This window comes from Bos javanicus, chromosome 22 (assembly GCF_032452875.1).
Source record: "Bos javanicus breed banteng chromosome 22, ARS-OSU_banteng_1.0, whole genome shotgun sequence".
Lineage (NCBI taxonomy): Eukaryota > Metazoa > Chordata > Mammalia > Artiodactyla > Bovidae > Bos > Bos javanicus.
Genome location: NC_083889.1, coordinates 42,987,739 through 43,011,136, shown reverse-complemented (window position 1 = coordinate 43,011,136; position 23,398 = coordinate 42,987,739). Strand labels below are relative to the sequence as shown.

Here is a 23,398-nt window from a genome sequence, read left to right as displayed (position 1 = left end):
ATGGACAGAGGAGTCTGGTGGGCTACAGTCCATGGGGTCGAAAAGAGTCTGACATGACTGAGCGACTAAGCACTCACACACAGGATCCTCCAGAGATTCATCTAGTTTGTTGCATGTATCAAAAGTTTATTCATTTTCATTGCTGAGTAGTATTCCCTGGTATGGAAGTAGCAAAGTTTAAACATACACCTGTTGAAAGACATCTGGCTTTTCTACTTTGGGGGTATTACCAATAAAATAGCTGTGAACATTCATGTAAAAGTTACTGTATAGACATAAGTTTTTGTTTCTCTGGAATGAATGTCCAGGGGTGTAGTTGCTGGGTCATAATAATGGCTGCATGTTTTAATTAAAAAAAAAAAAAAAAAAGTTGCCAAACCATATTATAGAGTTTCAGTGCCATTTAAAATTCCCACCATTAATTTATGTGATCCAGTTTCCCTATTTGGCTATTTCCCTAGCCAACATTTGGTGTTATCATTATTTTTTTGTTTGAGCTATTCTGATGGAAATACAGTGATATCTCATTGTAGTCTTACTTTGCATTTGATTGATGACTGGTAATGTTGAATATCTTTTTCTGTGCTTATTTGCCTTCTGTATGTCCTCTTGAAAGGAATGTGTATTCTGCTGTTGTCGAATGGCGTGTTCTATAAATGCTGATTATATTTGTTGGTTGATGATGACATGAAGTTCATATTTTATGACAGGAGAAGAAAAAAATGAGATGTAAAATTTTTTTTGCCCATTTGGGCCTCCCAGAGCACTCCCCTATAGTATGTATTCTGCTTCTGCATTAACTAGACCTGTTTAGGAAACAACATTCCTTCTTCTTCTAGTAAGAAGTCACCATAATCACGACTTGCTTTGTGTGACTTGTTTCTTACCTGCAGATCTGGGTTGTGTAAACAGTTGATATGTCATTTGGTGAATAACTGTTTGTCCGTAAAACTTGTGGAACTGTGCCTTGACCTCTAACAGGCCCAACAGTCCTCAAGAGTTTTCTGAAAGAATGTCTCCTGGGTTATAGTCCCCAGGTCTTCAATAAAAATGTTCATTGTTTGCTTAGGTCAACTGTTGATTAATTTTTCATCAGCAGTGGTTTTGTTGAATTCTTCTCTACCCTTATGGGTTTCTGTTGTTCTATCAGTTGCTGCGCAAGGGGTGTTGAAATCTCCGACTCTAATGGTGTATTCATCTGTTTCTTCTTGGAGTCCTTATCAGTTTTTGTTTCACGTGTTTTACAGCTCTGGTGTTTGAATGTGCATACACATTCAAGATTGCTGTGTCTTGGGGACTTCCCTGGTGGTCCAGTGGTTAAGACTCCATGCTTTTAATGCAGGGGGCACGGGTTCATCCCTGGCTGGGGAACTGGGATCCCACATGCCACAAGACTGCTGTGTCCTGCTATGACATTACCCTTTTATCTTTATGCCCCTCTCTGTCTCTAGTAATCTTTTCTAAAGTTTACTCTGATGCTTTCATATCATGTTTTTGATCCCCTAATTTGGGTTTTATAATAGAGACATTTTTGTCCTTCTTTTTTAGGAATATATCATTCGGGTACAAAGAGGAATTTCCGTAGAAAATAGCTGGCAGGTAAGTTTTTTTTTTTTTTTTTTTTGGTCATAGGAAAAATATTTAAACAAAATTCTGGCCTGGAATCATCTAAAAATCTGCAAAAACTAAAACACACAAAAATATACATCATATTTCTTTTATAAACTTTAGATCTAAGACATCTCTTACAAAAGGCTTTTCTGTTCTCAGTTGTTTGGTTTAATTCATGTAAGATGTTACCACAGAGAGTAGGAATGTGTTCCCCAGTTGGACACAGAGTAAGCAGAGTAGGCAACTGACTTGTTTTGTTCCTTGTGTTGAATAATTCAGGCCTCCTCCCCTGAAGCCATGGTGTGGGTAGGGCAGGTTAGTAGTCAGTCCACCAGTTTGAAAGATGAGATAGTGCCCTAGTCATTGTGCAGTTCGGATGCTGCATTTCATGGACTCTTAAATCTAGTCATAGGCAGTTTCTAGTGCTAGGTCCCTCACTGACCACAGGTGATGTCTGTTCACAGCTCCAAGGCCTGCTTTCCTGATGGATTGCCTCAGAGAAAGAGAACTTGCTATATAGATCTAGAGGTCCTTTCCAACCCAGTTGACTTGCAAAGAGTGGCTGAATTCTATACAGGAGCCATTTCTTTCCTGTTGTAGTAATTATAATGACCTTTGTATTCCATTTTCCAAAAATCTTACCTTGTCCTTCACAGCCCGGCTTGAACCTTACCTCTCACCTTAAGAAGTCTTTGACCTCAAAGGCCGGTACTTAGTTTTGTATTGGCCTGAAAATTCTAACTACTTTTAGTTGGAATAATTATAACATCACAGACTTGATGGACATGAGTTTGAACAAGCTCCTGGAGTTGGTGATGGACAGGGAAACCTGGTGTGTTGCAGTCCATGGGGTCACAAAGAGTCAGACACAACTGAGCGACTGAAGTGAACTGAGCATTTATTGTTAGGCACTGGCTCAAGCACATTAATTCACTTAGCCCGTTAAAGCCAGTTCTGTGCCATCACATTAGCCCCATTTTGCATTCAAAAGGCAAGTAACTAGTCCAAGATCACACTGAAGTCTATGATGGAACAGGGTTAGAATTCAAGTATTCTCTGTGCCACCTTTTGCTCCCTTGCACTTATTAGGTATGACCCCATGTTTAACTTTTTGATATATATGTATGCCAAGCAGGCCCAAGGACAGTGTCCTATGAGAAAAATCAACCTTATATGTAGTCTTGTAAATCCAGTGCTTTAGAGGCCTGGGGAATACTTAATAAAAATGTAGATACTTAACCTCCTGAATTTGTTTCCCTTTGGGTGGGTAGGGTCCTCGATGATCTCCAAGTAATTCTTCTGCACACTAATATTTGAAAATCATCAGTAAACATTAGAAAAGCTATTTGAAAGCCAAATAGCTTCCTTCCCCTCTGACTGAAGAGCTAGTGTAATTTGCGGTGGCATAATCAGTGGCATCAACATAACTAAGAGAAAATGTGTGGACAGTGGGTGTGGACCGTTAGCCAGGAGGGGAACTAGTGAAGGGTGGTGCCAGCAGGTGCATCCAGTCTCTAAACTGGTGTGGTCTCAAAGAGGGCAGTTTTATTCAGGGCAAAGATGGAATAGCTTCACAACTGTCTACATCCATTTACTTTGTTTTCATGTTCAGTTAAACTTTTTTTTTTTGGTAAATTATTAACTCATCTTTCTAGTTAACTAGGTGCCTAGGTAATTGAAAAAAAAAATTAAAGGGCTATTCACCCTCAAAACATAATCCTTCTCTCTTACCTGTTGGCATCTTGCGAGTTTGGCTGTCATTAACCAGTTTCCCACAGCCCAGCCAACTCTGGGACACTGCTCGGTCTGTTTTCTGGGGCTGCCAAGTGAAACAAGTTAGGCTCCAGGTATAAGCCCTGCTACCCTTAATGCAAGTGCCTTGACTCCCTTGATGCAAGTGCCTTGACTCTAGAATGCCAATAAGTATTAAATAAGGAAATGAAAATTGATGGGTTGTGCTGAATCAAAACACCACTGTTTTCTTTCTTACAGATTGTTAGGAGATACAGTGACTTTGATTTGCTGAACAACAGCTTGCAGGTAATTATTCTAAAACACCAATGACACACATTTATTGCTTGGGGTATCTTAGAAATGGGTTGGAAATGGCAACGTCAGGAACAAGAAGTTATTAGATTTCCCTAGCAAAGGAGATAAGCTCATACTTCAGACAGATGATGTGTGACTCTAAAAATAAACTTGGGGAATAAATGTCATTTATAATAGTCACCGTACAGCCGGCTACCTTTGTGCCAGACTGCGTCCTTAACTGCAATCATGGGATGCTGTGTGTTATCTCCTTTTCACAGGTTAGAAATGCCTAGATGGATAATAGAATTGTTCACTGAGAGCGGGGACTCTCAGACTCTCTTAAACTCGGCCACATAGTCAGCAGTACAGATCAGCACTCAGCAGTAACTAGAGATGCAGCCTTTTTTAGCATTAACTTTTTTCCCTTAAGTATGTATTTCTAGATCTCTTTGGTTAAATGTTTGTAACTTGGTGGCCATAATGGAAAGAGGGGTGAGCTGGAAACACATCTCGCACTGCTAGTGTCACAGGGTCCTAGAGAAGTGTGGCCCCGGGGCAGTGCTGGCAGCACTACCACACCTTCACCTGGCAGACGGGTCTTCAAGTGCCAGGATTATTGAAGCCCACTGGGGCTTCCCTAAGGCCATGATTCAAGAAAGATCTGCCTGTAATGCAGGAGACCCGGGTTCCATGCCTGGGTCGGGAAGTTCCCCTGGAGAAGGAAGTGGCAACTCACTCCAGTATTCTTGCCTGGAGAATTCCATCGACAGAGGAGCCTGGTGGGCCACAGTCCATGGGGTCGCAAAGAGTCAGACAGGACTGAGGGACTAACAGTTCCACTGTCACTTTCATCGGGCCTTTATTGTATCTCAACTTTGAATGGTGGCATAAACCCTTGAACCGGCTTGCTAGCTCATGACTAGCTCACCCGGGAGGTGCACTGTCTCATCACTGATTCTGAGTGATCTCTGATCCTGTCCACAGAGGGCAGGAGGATGGAGGGCTGGGAGGGAGTGTCATGCTGCCTTTCCATCAAAAGGCCATTTTTTACTGACCAGCCTTTGGAAAAAGAGCATTTGTAGAGTCCAGACTTTCACGTTATTTACAACACTGCTGAATGCCATGTTCTTCATCCAGTAGAACTGGCCTGAGTGTCTGCAGACCTTTATGTCATTGACGTATGGTCTTCTTCACACATGTTGTCTGTCTCCATTTTAATTGTAGTGTGACCAGTTTAAATATTCAGATAGAATATCGGCAGAGGTCAGATTCTCAGAGATGGCTTTAATTGGTTTCACTTGTGGATTTTAAGAGCCTAGTCTTTCCACTCAGACAAAAACTGGGCTTCTGATGACTATTGTAGGTAAGCCACTGACTGACATGCTGTTTATTCCAGCAGTGGATCTTCCCCACAAGGCTCTCCAGACATTTCCATGTGCTCAAAGTGGCATGAACATCTGGGAGCTAATGTTGGGCCTACTATGTGCTTTCACCTTTATGCACAAGTGAACCCTTGCCTGGTTTTAAAAGAAACGGTCGTGATTTTATACAGTGCTATTCAGCCAGGGCTGAATAAGAATCCTGAGAGAGATCCTTCTGAAATGGAAACTGCCTGGGCCTAGACCCCACGAATATGGGGTGGGAAGGAAAGTCTTATCTCCTGTTTGTTCTTACTTTGGGCATATAAAGTTGAATCTCCATGACTATTCAGTTACAGCCTTATTTAATATAATAGAAATTTATTTTTATATCAGTGTAATTTTCCCTTATAAAATGGGCACTTTCAATGTGCATCTTATTTCAAATGCAAATATCCACATGTATTGATGTTGGCTTGTGTTGGGCAGGATATGGCCAGACAGCACTTCAGTGGGAGGTTTTCCTGGATCCAAGTAAACAGACAGAAGAAAGTACATACAACTTTTTGGCAGCAAAATAATTTCAAAACAACCTCCATAAAACAGACCCAAAAGACTCCAAAACCACAAAATAAAACTGTGACTATGAATTTCAGTTTCTGATTACCCTTCTGACAGATAAATGAGTTCCTGCTGAAGGAAGAGAAATATAATACACATATGCAGGGTTGTTTGAATCCAATAGAAAACATATCTAAGTGAAATAAAGCACTGTGTAAAAGTATACATGCAATATAATAATTACATGAAATGTTTAGGAAAAATGGTTGGGAGGAAGTATGCCAGAATGTTAACAATGGGGACCTCCAGGTGGCAGGATTATGGGTTCTGTTGTTTTTTTTTTCCCCTGGTCCTTTGTACCATTCTGTACTTTCCAGGTTCAGTACAAATAAGCACGGGAAAGTTATATAAGTGGAAAAACAGAAGAAGAGCTGTATTTTCCCAATTTTTTATAGCGAATATATCTTGTGATAACAGTGAAGAGAAACCACTACCTTATTTTAAAGGTACCATCAAATCAATGACCATACAGGGAGATAGAATGAGACCCGGGAAAAGACAGCAGCAGGAGCTACAGTGATGAGAACTGTAGGGGACCCTCAGGCTTGAGACGGGGACCCAGCCTCTGCCTGGGCTCTGGTACTTCCTGTCTGTCCTTACTGTCTCCCTATGAAGCTAAGAGGCTGAACCAGATGACTTTTCAGGTCTCTTATAGCACAAATGTTTTGTGATTTGGTTTCACTGCCCATTTTTCACATGGGAGAGGCTCTACTGAACACTGGAGGGAAATGGGGACAAATTAGGGTCTGATGAGCACTTAGCACTCCTTGGAATACTTGCTGGAATGGAGTTCAAGGCAATTTGCAGATCATTAACGGAAGTGAGACATTAGCTGATTCAGAGGTAGAAGATTTTTTCTTCCAGACAAAAAAGCTAGTTTTCTTGAAACTGATAGAGTTTGCCATGGAGTTTAGAAGTTTTGGCTAGGCTAGCAAGAGTCAGGTTATGGGCTCAAGACCCCACTTTGCCTGTCAATACCACTTTGCTTTGTCACTCTGCAGGTGTTGCGAGTAGAGGAACTCTGGGGATGTCTCTGCTGGCTTTACTGTTCTCTTTCCTTTATACAGGGAACTCAAGAATGGAATCCAAAGGGCACTTTAAAAAGGGAACAGTTTTTTAAAAAAATGTCATGATGAGGTGCCTTTGCTTGAAGCCGTCCCTGTGGAGGTGTCTAGGAAGTCAGTGGCTGAGGGGCTTCATCATACGTGTGCTAGTATTCTCTCACCCTCCTTTCTAACAAGTCACAGGAGTTCTAAACTTTATATTCTGTGATGGGTAAGCATTTGAGAAATTCTGGGAGAAGCTGAAAGAGAAAGTTAACTTCTCTTGAATGCTAGCCTCCTGTCAAAGGCAAGACTTTAAAATCACACTCAGATTGCAAAGTTTCAACACTTGGATAAAAATTTCTTGTGAGAAACCAAACCAGGGCAGAAAAACACCTGCCATGTGCCTAGCAGACTGACATGGCAGAGACACTCTACTCACAGCTATTGGCGAAGAAGTCTTTGTTTCACCTGCTGATTTGGAAGAGCTGATGAGGTATCTGGGCAGAACAGTACATTTCAGTTCAGTTCAGTTCAGTCACTCAGTCATGTCTGATTCTTTGTGACCCCATGGACTGCAGCATGCCAGGCTTCCCTGTCCATCACCAACTCCTGGAGCTTGCTCAAACTCATATCCATCGAGTCGGTGTGCCATCCAACTATCTCATTCTCTGTCGTCCCCTTCTCCTCCTGCCTTCAGTCTTTCCCAGCATCAGGGTCTTTTCCAGTGAGTCAGTTCTTCACATCAGGTGGCCAGAGTATTGGAGCTTCAGCTTCAGCATCAATCCTTCCAATGAACACCCAGGACTGATCTCCTTTAGGATGGACTGGTTGGATCTCCTTGCAGTTCAAGGGACTCTCAAGAGTCTTCTCCAACACCACAGTTCAAAAGCATCAATTCTTTGGCACTCAGCTTTCTTTATAGTCCATAGTCACGTCCATACATGACTACTGGAAAAACCATAGCTTTGACTAGATGGACCTTTGTTGGCAGAGTAATGTCTCTGCTTTTTAATATGCTGTCTAGTTTACCTAAAAAGAAATGCTTGACTTAAAAAAAAATAATAATTTTTTTTAAGCTTGTAAAAAAGGCCACAAAGTTTGAAACAGATAGCTTGTCTAATTCATTCTGACATCCCCACTGTGAGTGAAAAAAATAGCCCTTTTGGGGTTTAAATCTGATCTTGTCAGATGTGACTTTCCATTCTGAGTAACCTGGGCTTCAGCTGAGTCTGCTCTTGAGTGAGTAACGCAGGCAGATGTGCTGATATTGGCTGATGGTACCCACTCCCAGAGGTAGCTGCTCTAAAGCAGGTAGAGCAAGTCCTTTTAGACATTTTTCGTGTATATGTAACTGTATGCCTGGGCTTACACATAAGTGCACACAGACACGCAAATGAGATTATATCCTGCACCTTATTAAAAGAGTTTTTAAAAGAAATAAATCAATTATAACACATTAGCATTGATTCCCTTATATTACGCAGTGCTCCTGAACAAAAATAATAATAAAACAATTGACTTGGATGTGTACCAGAGGAGTGATGTGCTTTCTTCGTAACTTTGCTTTTCTATTTAGTTAATAAAGAAACTGCTATTCCATAAAACGTAATTGTATGAGAGAGGAAAACAGCCTGAAATTGAGTGTCTTATCTGGCAGTGAATTTGGCCATGGTTGAAAATTCACTCTAAGTGTGTTCTGACATATTTTCATAAGTATGTTGTAGAAACAGGCAGTTCAGAATTATCAGCCAACCTTTTCATCTTGCCTAATTCAAGTTCAAGGCCTAATTCAAGTTCAAGGTTCAAACTTGCCTAATTGCCAAGTTCAAGATCTTCATTGTTTGAAAAAATGGAGTGAAGCAGGCTCAGTTAGGTTTGCTCACATGGATGATTTAGATGACATGCTTGTCTGAATTCAAGATGCCTTTCTGTTTTAGACCTTTCCCTCAATCCGTACACATGCCACTTGGACCACTCTCAGCACAAGGGTAGACTAGTACCGCTCTTTGAAAGCAGTTTTTTGCTCATTAAATTATGATACCAATCGGATATTTTGTTTTTTACGTTTAAAAAATAGACTTAAAGTTTTAAATGATCTGGAAAATGATAGTAGATTGCACACCTGCATTTCTTTTTCTTTTCTCCCCAAGCCACTCTAAAACAACAGTAAATTTGATCTTGTGTATGTACACACACACACACACCCCTTCAAGGACAAATAGGAGAGGAGAAAATTATAACAAAAACATTAAAAACTAAAAATCCAGTGGATGAGAGCTAACTAATTAAGCAGATATGGGAAGGCAGAATTACGAGATGGCAGTAAGGGTGGATAAACCCACTGGGTCCCAGTTTTCACCACAGAACCTCCAAAAGGTTGACAGCACCAAGTGCTACCTCCAACGTGGGGTGAGGTCAAGCTAAAATCAGGAGTTGAAAGTATGTTTAAACAGTTGGATCCCCACAGCTCCCCATCTGAGCAACTTATGCCTGCTCTTCTCCAGTGGAGAAACTGGGTTTTTTCCCTCTGCAGAGGGTTGAACATTCTTTGGGCTGGAGAATGCAGGCACAGTTGGAAATATTTACATAATAAAGAGGAGACCTGTCCAAATAAAGACATTTTTTATTAACGTGCAAGGTTTCAAACAATTCTCCCTTTCTAGGAAGCTGACAGAGGGTATCTCCACCAAAAGTGAGGGGATTACCTAAGATAAAGGCAGGCATGGATATGGAAATGGGGTTTAGCAGGAGAAAGGACAGAGGCTTCTCTAGCATGGTGGTGAAGGAAGGTCCTGGGATGCCAGTCTTGACGCAGGTCTAGGGACCACCTGTCCTGCGTGGAACAGGTTGCTGGGTTCTGGAAAGTGCTCTTCAAGAAGATGACATTGATTCATCTTTGTATCTCAGTGTGTTGAAGAAAGGCTTAGATGGAGAGTTTGGAGTTGAAGAGAAAACTAGGAAAAAAGAAGTTGACAGAAAGGAGTAGTAAGCATGCTCTTTGGCTCAGTTGTATCATTTACCTAATGTAAGTGTGCATGCTGCACTTATTTAAATGATAGCATCATGATGGTGGAAGAATTAGGTCTAGAATGTGTGTGGATGAGATCAGGTTGTGAAAGAGAACTTAACCCTCATCTCCTATAATGAGAAACTTGCAGATAATGCCTAAAAGTGAAAAATCGAGGCATAACAATGTAAACCGTCACTTCTTCCAAAAGATCAGCTGAAAGAGTTAGATGTGGCCACCTTTGGGGAGTGGGGAATGGATATGTCACCTTTCGGCTGGGGTGGTTGGGGGCGAGCATCATGGGACTGCCAGCAGTAATAAACAAAAGTATTTGACTCTCGGAAAATATGTTCATGTGTAAATTTCATTTAAAAAATTAAGTCTTAAAGTGCTACACTTAGTATTTTATCAGTTCTAAGATGCACAGGTTTTCACATTTTTACAATACAACTGATTAGGATGTATCCTGAAATGTTTTAGACCTAACGAAACCTGTTGGCACAGGGATTCTGCTGTTCGGTCTTATTTGGGGATGACGTGAGTATAATACTTTTCTTTTTTCTTTTTAATTAAAGATTGCAGGCCTAAGTCTACCTCTTCCTCCCAAAAAATTGATTGGTAACATGGATCGTGAATTCATAGCTGAGAGGCAGAAAGGTCTTCAGAACTATCTCAACGTTATCACCACAAATCATATCTTGTCTAACTGTGAGCTGGTTAAGAAGTTTCTAGATCCAAACAACTATTCTGCCAACTACACTGGTAAGTAGAAGGATCTATCAGCTACATTCCTGGGACAAAAGAGGCACTTTTCTTTGCCGGAGATAATATATGTGGGACAAGCTCTCCTTCCAGATGGGGAGATGTGTTCTAGGACATTATTCATGTGCTAATACTTACCTGATTGTAATTTACTGTAGATATCTAAGAAGAACATATTTTTAAACTGGAAGATAATTGCTTTACAATGTTGTGTTAATTTCTGCTGTACCATAAAGTGAATCAGCTTTATGTATACGTATATCCCCTCCCTCCTCAGCTGCTGACTGCCACCCCCAACCCACCCTCTAAGTCACCACGGAGCGCTGAGCTGAGCCTGCTGTATTTTATTGCAGTTTCCTACTACCTCTCTGTTTTCCTTATGGTAGTGCATATATGTCAGTCCTAATCTCCCAACTCATCCCACCTTCTCCTTCCCCCACTGTGTCCACATATCCATTCTCTTTGTCTACATCTCTGTTCCTGCCTTGGAAATAGGTTCATCCGTACCATTTTTCTAGACACACTTATATGTGTTAACATATGATATTTATTTTTCTCTTTCTGACTTACTTCACTTGGTATGACAACACTCTATGTCCATCCATGTCTCTATAAAACAAAAATTATTCTAAAATGTTTTTAATGCCTGTTTAGAAAAATACAGAAGGGAACTTGTCTGTGTACAAAGTCTTGTCATTATTATCTTCCCTGACAAAACTGAGAGTAAATAGTCCACAATGATCTGTACAGTAATGTCAGTTTGATTTATATTTGCCTGTTTTTGTGTTTACAATATATATTATGCCTGGCTCTTCTGGGAATTACTTTAAACACAATAGTGATTCAGAAGGGGCCTTTCTTTGTCTTCCCAGTTGCTTGCTGAAACCTGCTGTGAGCAAAGCCTAGGGAGCAGGTGGTTCCTTTCCAAACCTTCCCTGGACAGAGCAGCAGCCAGAGGCCTGAGTGGGAAAGGGTGCCAGTCACACACACGGCCAGCAGCAGTTCTGTAAGCCCATTGTCAGCAGAATGAGTGATTAAATGTTTAATACACTCTGGCATGGTCTTGAACAGGCCAATAGAAGCTGTTGTAAAACCAAACCAGTGACTAGAATTCAGCCAATTTGTTAAAGCTAAACCATGCTGAGAGTCTAAGTGGAACACTGGGTATCATTAATAAGCTGATTTCCTTGCTAAGAGAATAGACTGTTTAGAGACTACATTTTGGGTCCTTAGAACACTCCTTTTGAAGTAATTAGAAGGAGACACTTTTATTCTTGTGTCAGATAGAGGGAAACAGAGGACTACTTATCAGGCACGAAACTTTTCTTTATCTTATTTTTAATTAATTAATTAATTAATGTTGGCCATGCTGGGTCTTCGTTGTTCGGTTGTGATGTGCGGGCTTCTCACTGTGGTAACATGTCTTGTTTCCGGGCGCGGGCTCTAGGGCGTGAGGGCCTCAGTCGTTGTAGTACGTGGACTCAGTAATCGCAGCTCCCAGGCTCTGGAGCACAGGCTCAGTAGTTACGGTGCATGGACTTTGTTGCTCGTGGGCCTGTGCAATCTTCCCGGATCAGGGATCGAACCGGTGTCTACTGTGGTCTACCAGGGAAGCCTGAAACTTCTCTGCATAATGGAATCACCTGGGGAGCTTTAAAAAAAATGCCAATGCCCAGACTGCATTCATGCCAGTCAAATCAGAATCTCTGTGGATGGGGTTCATAGTTTGTAAGCCCGCCCTCCCCAGAGATTCTAATATGCAGCTGAGTTTGAACACCACAGTTGGAAATTGCTACTCACTTCATGGGTCCTCTGACCAGCCGCACTGGCACCATCGGGAGCTTGTTAGGGATGTAGCATTCATGCCTCACCCCAAACCTAGAATCAGGATGTGGTTTTTAACAAGGTCCCCAGGTTGTGTGCATGCATATTAAAGTTTGAGAAGCCTTGCACGAGAACATGCCTGTCATCTTCTAGTGAAAGTACCTGCAGGAGTAAGAAAGTGCCTTTATAGAAAGCAACCCACTAAGGGGAAGTTTATTTCAAACTCATATTTGCTGTAAGTTATGAAACTGAACAAGGCTTGCATTTTTACCCCACTTGTTTCTTGGAGCTCATTGGAAAAAAAGCATCACCGGCCTGGGGCTCCCAGGACAACTCGTGTTCTTTCAGAGCAGGTCTCCTTTGGCTTTCATTTCACCTTACTTCACCTCACTTGTTCCAGGACTGTCACACCATGGACTCTGGGTTGACTTTTATCGAGTCCCTTGCAGCTCAGGCCTGTTCACTGGTTTGTTTGTCCACGTCGTTTCCTGACAGTGTCTGCTAGTGTCCTCCTGAGGTCAAGCGTCACGGTGTACTGTACATGTGATGATGCTGTCCATTCTGTACTCTTGACTCTCTGCTCTGCCATCCATGTGCTAGGTGCGGGGCTGGGAGTTGGGGTACAGGTGTGAGGAAAATGTGCTCCTTGTTCTCAGGGAGCTTGTACTAGAAACACCTTGAGTTGCCAGGGGATCAGAGCTAGCAGGGACCTTGAGCAGATGCATCTAGACTAACCCTCTTGTTTTATTTATTTTTTAATGTAAGTTTTTTGTTGTTTTCCTTCCAGTTTTATTGAGATATAATTAACATACAGCACTGGGTATGTTTAGGTGTACAGCATAGTGATTTGACTTACATACATTGTGACATGAGGATCACAGTAAGTTTAGTGACCATCCGTCATCTCATAGAGATGCAGATTAAAGTAGGAGAGAAAAATTACTTCTGTGTGATAAGAACTCTTAGAGTTTACTCTCTTAGTAACTTTCATGCATAAGGTACAACAGAGTTAGTTACATTTATCATGCTGTGTATTGCATTCCTAGTACTTATTTATCTTATAGCTGAAGTTTATACCTTTTGGCCACCTTCATTCAATTCCCCATCCTCCTGCCTCCAGCCCTACCTCTGGTAACCACAAATCTGATCTCTTTTTCTGTGCGTTTTTGGAGAATAATTGACCTGCACTACTGTGCTAGTTCCTGTTACACAACATTATGATTTGATGTTTCTATACCTGTCAAAATAGTCATCATGATGAGTCTACTTACATATGTCACCATAAAAAGATATTACATAGTTATCAACTGTATCCCTCCATGTTGTTGCAAATGGCAAGCTTTCATTCTTTTTTGTGACTGATTAATATGCCACTGTGATACTTAGGTTGCTTCCACATCTCAGCTTCTGTAAATAATGCCACCGTGAACACGGTGGTGCGTATGTTTTTTTCTAGGTAGTGTTTTCCTTTCCTTCTGGTAAATACCGAGGAGTGAAATTGAATAACCGTGTGGTATTTCCACTTCTAAAGTTTTTGAGGGCTTTCCGTATGGTTTGCTGTAGTGGCTGTTTCAAGTCACCTTCTCATCAGTAATGCACAGGGGTTCTTTTTCTCCACATCTTCACCAAAACTTGTTACTTATTTGTGGTCTTTTTGATGATAGCCATCCTGATGGGTGTGAGGTGATACTTCACTGTGGTTTTGATTTGCATTTCCCTGATGAGTACTGATGTTGAGCATCTTTTCATGTACCTGTTGGCCATCTGTCTTCTTTGGAAAAATGTCTATTCAAGTATTCTGCCCATTTTTTAATAGTGTTTTTTGTTTTTTGATATTTAGTTGTATGAGTTCTTTGTATATTTTGGATATTAACCACTTGTCAGATACAATGTTTGCAAATCTGTTCTCCGATTCAGTAGGTGGTCTTTTTGTTTTGTTGATGGTTTTCTTTGCTGTGCAAAAGCTTTTTAAGTTTGATTAGGTTCCATTGGTTGGTTTTTGCTTCTTGTGTTTCCCAAGGGGACATATCCAAAAAAACATTGGTAAGACCAATGTCAAAGAGTTTGCCACCTGTGTTTTCTTCTAGGAATTTTATGGTTTTAGGTCTTCCATTTATGTCTTTAATCCATTTTTAGTTTATTTTTGTATATGATGTGAGAGAGTAGTCCAGTTTGGTTCTATTGCGTTTAGCTGTCTAATTTTTCGGAATTTATTGAAGAGGTTGTCTTTTCTCCATTGTATATTCTTGCCTCCTTTGTCGTATTGATAGATTAATTGCTGATAGAAGTGTGGGCTCATTTCTGGGCGCTCTATTCCGTTTCTTCACGCTCTTTGTGTGTGCTTGTGCACGTCCTAGTACCATGCTGTTTCGATTATTGTACCTTTGTAGTGTGCTTTGAAATCAGAAGCATGATACTTCCAGCTTTTCTTTTTCAAGATTGTTTTGACTATTCAAGATCTTTTCTGTTTCCATAAAAATTTAGAATTATTTGTTCTAGCTCTGTGAAAAAAGCTAGTGATAGGGATTGCACTGAATCTGTAGATTGCCTTGGGCTGTACAGTCATTTTAGCCATATTAATTCTTCCAGTCCATGAACACAGTATATATTTCCATCTGTTTGTGTCTTCTTCAATTTCTTTCATTAGTGTCTTAGAGTTTTTAGAGTACAGATCTTTTACCTGTTTAGTTGGATTTATTCTTCTTGATATGATTGTAAATGGAATTGTTTTCTTACTTTCATTTCTTTCTCATAGTTTCTTATTAGTATACAGAAATGTAACCAGTTTCTGCATATTAATTTTGTATCCTGCAACTGTGCCAAACTCATTGAGTTCCAGGAGAACCCTCTCATTTTATACATGAGCAGTCTCCCAAGAAGGGCCTTACCTAGGGTTGCACATTTGTATGATTGTACAAGTGTCTAGTGTCTGAATGTTTCCCAATTAAAATGCTGCTCAGCCCCTGGAACATTGTCTGATCCCTATATCTCCTCCTCATGTTCCTCTCTACATGCTGCTCTTGTCCTGATCTTTCCCCTCTCTCCCAGGATGCCAGACAATCAGGAATCCAAAGGAGATGAGCATGGGAGTGTGAGAAAACTGTCAGAGACTCCTGCCAGAACCCAAACACTTAAGTAGCTGCCACTATTTAGAGGGCACAGTCCTGATGAAACAATAAGGGTTGGGTGCTGTTTTCAGAGAAGTGCTGATTAATTTCCCCCTTTGCATGAAATTTAGAACTTTGTCTTTTCTCTGTGCTGACTCACCAAGTGTCTCAGGAAAGGGAAACCCAGGCCACCTCCTCCACATCAGCTTAACTGAGCTGTTCCCCAAAGAGCAGGGCAGTCTTGTCTAGGTTTCCCAAAACTTACAGTGTGGCCCATGGCCCCCAAGGGCACCCTGTGCACCTCCAGCTCCCGGCATTTCCCCTGTAATGTGGATACTGTCTGCACCTCTCCTTAGTTTCTGTGGTCACTGTCCAGCTTCCCTTCAGCAGGATCTGAGTTCTGTGTTCAGGTGTGGCTGAAACCACCGAGGCCACGTTTCCTGCCTGTTGCTCTGACTGAGCCTGTGGGTGTTTCGTCAGAGGAGACTTGTTGACGCCACCCATTCCCCAGGGGGTGGGTGACCAGTGAGAGAGTCAGTTCCTAGGCAGGTTGATAGGGAGTCTAGGGGTCCCCAAGGAGAGAGGGCTCTGGAATTCTTAAGGAGGAAGAAAGGACAAACTTTTTTTCTTTCTCCACATTCCTTAGGATTATATAACAATAATGTATCCTGCCTAAGGACAGTCTTTGGATTAAACCTTCTGGCTAATTCTGTTATCTTAAAATGTAAATTATGGGAGTAGGTCTGATGAGGTCTTTACAACCTCCAGATATTCTTTGGATTCATTGGAGAGTATATAACTTCATTGTTAACACTAGCAAGCGGGTACTCTTTCTGCCCCCTTCTGATGCCTATGTCAGAAGCTTTCTCTATCTCCTTTATACTTTCATAAAACTTTATTACACAAAAGCTCTGAGCGATCAAGCCTCGTCTCTGGCCCCGGATTGAATTCTTCTCCTCCGGGGGCCAAGAATCCCAGTGTATTCGCGTGATTCAACAACAACCTTTCACCAGCAGCTCTCAGGACATCAGCAGCTCCCTGCTCTCCTCTCTGGGACCCCAGCCTGGGATTGCTGGTCCTTTTCTTCCTTTCCTTCTGTTTTTGTTGTTGTTCAGTCGTTCAGTTGTGTCCGACTCTTTGTGATCCCATGAACTGCAGTATGCCAGGCTTCCCTGTCCTTCACTATCTCCTGGAGTTTGCTCAGACTCATGTCTATTGAATCCATGATGCCATCCAACCATCTCATCCTCTGTCATCCCCTTCTCCTCCTGCCCTCAGTCTTTCCCAGCATCAGGGTCTTTTCCAGTGAGTCAACTCTTCTCATCAGGTGGCCAAAGTATTGGAGCTCAAGCTTCAGCATCAGTCCTTCTAATGGATATTCAGGATTGATTTAATTTAGGATTGACTGGATTGATCTCCTTGCTGTCCAAGGCACTCTCAAGAGTCTTCTCCAGCACTACGTTTTGAAAGCATCAGTTCTTTGGCTCTCAGCCTTCTTTATGGTCCAACTCTCACATCTGTATGTGACTGCTGGAAAAACCATGGCTTTGACTGTATGAACCTTTGTGGGCAAAGTGGTATCTGTGCTTTTTAATATGCTCTTTGGGTTGGTCATAGCTTTCCTTCCAAGGCGCAATCATCTTTTAACTTCATGGCTGCAGTCACCATCTGCAGTGATTTTGGAGCCCAAGAAAATAAAATCTGTCACTGTTGCCATGTTTTCCCCATGTATTTGTCATGAAGTGATGGGTCTGGATGTCGTGATCTTCGTTTTTTGAATGTTGAGTTTTCAGCCAGCTTTTTCATTCTCGTCTTTCACCATCATCAAGAGGCTTTTCAGCTCCTCTTCACTTTCTGCCGTTAGGGTAGTATCATCTGCGGTTGATATATCTGAGGTTGATACTTCTCCCAGCAATCTTGATTCCACCTTGTGATTCATCCAGCCTGGCATTTCGCATGATGTACTTTGCATAGAAGTTTAATAAACAGTGACAATCTACAGCCTTGATGTACTCCTTTCCCAATTTTGAACCAGTCTGTTGTTCCAGGTCTGGTTCTGACTGTTGCTTCTTGACCTGCGTACAGGTTTCTGAGGAGGCAGATAAGATGATCTGGTATTCTAATCTCTTTTTACTACCAAATTCACTGAAAGGAAATATGGGTCCTTGGTGCTTTGTTGAGGGTTGGTTTGGGGTTGTTCATTTGAATTAAAAAGTCTAATTGAGGGCCAGCTATTGTATAGGGAAATCAGTTGTCTCTTGGCCAGTCAAGCGGGGTTTATGTTGAGAAACACATACACACACATCGCTTTATTCATCTTGTTAGCAAAGTATAGCCATCACTGCACTGTAACCATCTTCCCACCTTAAACCACTCTGTAAATAAGCTTTTTAATGTCCATGCAGAAGTCACTTGGACCAGAAATCAAGAGGCCTGCATCCTGGCCCCAGCTTTCTTATTAGCAGCAGCATCTCCACTCTGTAGGCCTCGGGGTCCTGACTGATAACATAAGAGATGGAGGTGGGGAGAGTGGACCACATAGCATCCAAAGCTCTCTTCTAGCTCTAAAATCCCAAGAGTCCTGTGAACAGGTCAGATAGTAGTGGGCTCCAGGATGGAGTGGAAGAGAGAGGGAGGGTTTGGGCAGGAGGGAAGGGTGGGAGGGAAGGTGAGATTATATTCAGAACAAGAGCAAGGTGCTTCAGAAAGGCTCCAGTTTGCTGTAGCATACCAGCTGGTCTGTATTGCCTGCAGTCACTTCACGGGGCTGAGATCCAGGGGGTCAAAGGCTGCACACAGTGGGGGCAGCTGGTACTTTCTGAGCTGAGAAGCCTGAGGTCTGTGGGGAGCATAAGGTAGACTTGAAGGCGTCACTCTGCGTTTCCTGTCTGGGGCTTGTTTGTCAGCGTCTAGAGGGCATGAGCAATGGCACCCCACTTCAGTACTCTTGCCTGGAAAATCCCATGGATGGAGGAGCCTGGTAGGCTGCAGTCCATGGGGTCGCTAAGAGTCAGATGTGACTGAGCGACTTCACTTTCACTTTTCACTTTCATGCATTGGAGCAGGAAATGGCAACCCACTCCAGTGTTCTTGCCTGGAGAATCCCAGGGACGGGGGAGCCTGGTGGGCTGCCATCCATGGGGTCGCACAGTCGGACACGACTGAAGTGACTTAGCAGCAGCAGCAGAGAGCGTGCAGTTTTCCCCTGGGTCAGTCAGTGCTAATGAAATGGAGGGCAGACGCCTTCCTTTTCATGGATTTCATGTGCTCATGAGTGAGTGTGCACACCCATGCACATGAATTCAACCCTTGCTACTGTGGTGTAGTCGCTTAGTCATGTCTGACTCTTTGCGACCCCATGGACTGTAGCCCTCCAGGCTCCTCTGTCTATGGGATTTCCCAGGCAAGAATACTAGAGTGGGTTGCCATTTCCTTTCCCAGGGGAATCTTCTCAACCCAGGATCAAACCCACGTCTCCTGGTTGACAGGCAGATTGTTTACTACTAAGCTACTTAGGAAGCCCATTGAACCCTTGGTTAGTTCTTACTTCATCAGATACTTATTGAGCACCTGCTGTGTGACAGGTACTATGACTGCAGCACCAAACAGGGCATAGTCTCCTAACCCAACTCCTGCCCCAGGGCACTTCTGTAGGGAGATTGACGGATAAAGGCTGTGCTAGCTTAAAGACGTGATAGCACCTCGAGGGTGGGGGTCCAGGTGGGGATGACCCAGCTCTGAAGGTGGAGGAAGGCTTCCCAGAAGAGTTGACACCTGCATGGAGCCCTGAGGTGAGTAGAAGTTAGCTAGGCCAAGAGGCAAGGGCCAGTACTCCAGGAGAGAAAGAAGTAAATATTTCTGTATGGCTGTGGGCTCTGCCATGTCTAAGATATTTCCTTCTAAAGCCAACGATCACAGTCTCGTGGAAGACTAGTAGGACAGAATGCCATAGGAGAGGGCCATGTGGAGCACTGGAGAGTACAGAGGAGGGAAGGAGGAAGCCCTGGCTAGGGGAGCAGCAAGTTTGGGTTGAGCCTCAAAGGTTGGATGGGCAGGAATAGAGAATGCTGAGGATTAGGGTAGGCCAGTCTTCAGGGGCCATGGTAGGTACACTGTCAGTGACAGGAGTGTGAGGCTCACACATTATTGGTCGGTGGGGGTAGCGGGGCTAAAGACAGAAGGTGTGAGGTTTAGAAGCTTGGTCCTAATTGGTAAGGACATGGGGCGCCAACAAAGACTTCTAAGCAGAAGACGTTTAGGATTGAAATGTGTTACCTGAATCTGGGGAGGGAAGGGATTAATATTGGGAGCATGGTGGTTGTGTGGCTTACTTGAGAATAAATCATACTTCAGAGAAGAGAAAATATCCTGTCTATAATTTCCTGATCCCAAAGATAAAAAAGAAGGGAAAAAAAAAAGCTATTTTCTAATCCTTAATTTGTCAGTAACAAATCTAAACATGTTCCATTTGCTCACAGCTACTTCCCCCACTCCAAAAACAATGAACAATGCACAGTAGCAGACAGTAAACGTGGTGGAATAATGAGATTGTAGGGGATTATGAGTCACTGTTAGTTCTGAAGCAACTGTCCTTTAAAGTCTCTGAGAATGACAGTGTATCGCATTTAGAAGATTATTTTTCATAATCCTTCTCAATGTTGTGATTTTCACGTAAAAGAATATCTTTTGAAGTAGCTTACATTCAGGTTATTTTGGAAATTCTGAAAGCCTTTTATATCAGCATTACTTACAGAAAAAGTTCAGAGCTTCCAGTGTTGGTTATGAAAATTCGTCTGCTGCCGCCACACCCAACCTCTCCAAGTGGTTGTCACAATGGAGTAGTTAAAGCAAATGTAAATGGAGTCTGTTCTGTATCTGTCATCTCATGTTCAAAATTTAGGTGCAGACAGCACTGACACTTTACATATTGAGTCAATAAGATTGTTTTCTTCCCCAAATCTCTTAATTGATAATGTACTCTAAAATATATCAAAATAATATTGTCTGCCAAGCTCTAGGCATAGTAGTTCCAGACTAGGTCATTTCAACACATGGAAAGCGTTTCTGCGGAATCCCTGGTGCCTGGGATGTAACTGATGCTTTGGCAGCAGTGCAGTTCCACAGTGGATGTGCAGGATTGCTGTTTGCTTTCAGGGATCCAGTGTGGCTTTCATTCACTCACTACACTGAGGGGGAAAACAGCAAATTACAGATGTTGCTTTGCGCAGGAAATGTAAAAGCACAGTTATTCTGATGATTTTTTATACTGTGAACTTTAAAGAACTTCCTCTTTTCATTGTCTTCGTAGAAGGGGGAAACGTTCTCATGATAAACACAAAGAGAAGGACGGATTTTTTTTCCAGTAAGCAGATGTCCAGTGGTTTCCCACAGCAGAGCCATGTTGTTGCTGTGCATCAGTGTTTTTCTAAAACACTGGCTTTTATTCCCAATATATATATTTAAGGCTAATCGCTTCTTTGTTGGTGAAAGCTATAATTTCATGAGGAATGAAGATGGGATAAATACCACTTGAAACAATGTTTAATGCTATTCCAGGGTGACCTTAGGACACATTTTGAGTTTTGTGCTCCAGTTGTTGTCTGGTACATATATTGAATTCTTGGCTTAAGACAACTAGTTTGCATATTTTAGATCTTCCAGTTTAATTATTCTGTTACTAATTACTTTCTTTAATAAACTTTTGATTTTAGAATAATTTTAGATTTACAGAAAAAATAACAGCAGTGATAGTATAGAATTTCCGTATATGCCCTCACCCAATTTCCCCTGTTAACATTTTATATAAGCATGATACATTTATATAAAAACTAAGAAATTAGCATTCACACATTACTATTAATTATAGTTTTATTCAGATTTCATTAGATGTTTCATTAATGTTGTTATTCTGTTCCAGGATCCAATCTAGAGTCCCATGTTTTATTTACTCTGTGTTCATTTTTTTATAATTAAATTTTTAAAGAAGGTCATAGACCATAAGAATTTCACTTGCAAGAATAACATCTTAAGCGTATGGCACTTTCCTGATATGTTTGTCTAATAAATACGTTTCCAAAATATCTTTGCAGAGATTGCCTTACAACATGTTTCCATGTTCTTCCGATCAGAGCCAAAGTGGGAGGTGGTAGAACCATTGAAAGACATAGGTGAGAAACTGGTGTGCCCATTGTGTTAAAAAAGGATCACAGACAGAACTGGGTTCTCTGTCATGCTTTCTTATAAGTATCCCAGAAAAGCTTTTATGCAGGTGAAATGTATAAGGAATGCAGGTGATGTCTTTTTTGTGTGTTTCCATACTATTTGAGGATTCAGTCCTTAACTTTTATTGGTGAATGAATCTTGGTTACAGACGCATCTGGGGATTTGGATGGTGGTAACTAAGTTTCAGAACCATCATTCATTCCTCTTATCTTTTCCATTAAATCTAAACTGAAGTGCTGTTTTCCTTTTTCCATGAGTAATTTCTTTTATTTTTTTATTTATTTTAGTGCAGCTTTTACTATTTCAGTATTGCCAAATGGTTGCTTACAGGTTCCTATATATCTATGAATCATATTTCTGAACTTAACTTTTATTAATTATTTGGTCAGTAAAACAGAATCAGTTGGCGTTAGATCATGTAGCTATAAACACATCTCCTTTTATGACAGGTTGGAGGATAAGGAAGAAATATTTCTTGATGAAGATTAAAAACCAGCCAAAGGAACGGCTAGTGTTAAGCTGGGTAAGCTAATTTTGTTTTGTTTTGCTTTAGACTAATTTCAGGGACTTCAGGTGGGTTTATGAAAAAGCAAGAGAATTGACAAGACAAAATTGTACTGTGCTGCCGAGAGATGTAAAGGGCCCCTTGCTGCTGCTGCTGCTAAGTCGCTTCAGTCGTGTCCAACTCTGTGCAACCCCATAGACGGGCAGCCTACCAGGCTCCTCCGTCCCTGGGATTCTCCAGGCAAGAATACTGGAGTGGCCCCTTAGTCATACATCGAAGAGTCATTTTCAGTCACTTTGTTTATGCATTTGGTAATACCAGTGTGACTACATTTCATCAGCTAGTAAACGTTTGGAAAGAAATACGAACAGCTTAAAATAGTTTTCTTGAACCTCTTTAGGACTGACACTTCGGCGGTTTTTTTTTTTAATGCTTGAGCATTATTTTTGTTTTATCTATCACTTTGAGAGCTCTAGTGATACACTTGGTTAATAAAATTAGGTAACATTACAGTTAGGTGCTAGTATTTGTATGTTTATGTACTCCAGAAAGGCCATGAGGCAACACGGATTACTGTGGTTTTCATCTTCGGTTTATAGTCATGTATTTGGACAGATTTTTTTTTTAAAGGAAAGGCTTGTAAGGAATTTTTCTTTTGATGACCAAAACAGCACCCTGATATTTCCTCCCATGTTTGCAGGCTGACCTTGGTCCAGACAAGTATCTGTCAGATAAAGATTTTCAGTGTCTAATCAAACTTCTGCCTTCCTGTTTGGTGAGTACAAGTCCTTCTGTTATTCTTGATGCCGATGACAGATTCACAATGTTTTATTGTGGGTGGGTGGAGCTGGAAACACTCTCCAGGCTTGAGAATGGAGAGGTAGAGTGGATTTCTCTTCAGACTGGAAGTGCTCAGGGCTACTCCCACAGACCATTGGCCATTTAAATGACATTCATGACTTCCAGACCACCCACAAAATGTGGTAATTTATTTAATTTTTTTATTCATTTGGCCACACGAAGTGGTATGCAGGATCCCTACCAGGGATCTAATACACACCCCTTGCAGTAGAAACACAGAGTCTTAACCACTGGATTGTCAGGGAATCCCAAAATAGTATTTTTGTGTTTTAAGCAAATATCAGAGTAGGAAAGCACCCACTTCTCTGAGCCTCTTGTTCCTGGTGAGGATGTTTATTATCAATGAGTTGAGAGATCTGTTTCCAGCCTGAGAAAGCAGAACTGATGCAGATTTGGATTAACTGGAAAAGGGATTCTAATCCAAGGCTTTCTGTGGTAAGAAC

The 23,398-nt window shown here is 41.6% G+C and overlaps 1 protein-coding gene across 14 annotated transcripts in view; it reads left to right on the top strand.

The window, feature by feature from the left end:
* The window catches only part of PXK (PX domain containing serine/threonine kinase like), an 88,241-nt gene that overhangs the window by 32,544 nt on the left and 32,299 nt on the right, over nt 1-23,398 (top strand). For 13 of the 14 annotated variants that reach the window (XM_061397414.1, XM_061397413.1, XM_061397424.1 and 10 more), the window contains exons 2-7: nt 1,549-1,599; nt 3,604-3,651; nt 10,250-10,436; nt 21,457-21,534; nt 22,039-22,112; nt 22,795-22,869. In XM_061397414.1, the coding sequence (XP_061253398.1) occupies nt 1,549-1,599; nt 3,604-3,651; nt 10,250-10,436; nt 21,457-21,534; nt 22,039-22,112; nt 22,795-22,869 (513 nt within the window). Of the gene's footprint in view, nt 1-1,548; nt 1,600-3,603; nt 3,652-10,249; nt 10,437-21,456; nt 21,535-22,038; nt 22,113-22,794; nt 22,870-23,398 lie in introns of those variants that run through there. The other variant, XR_009732624.1, reaches the window with a different exon arrangement.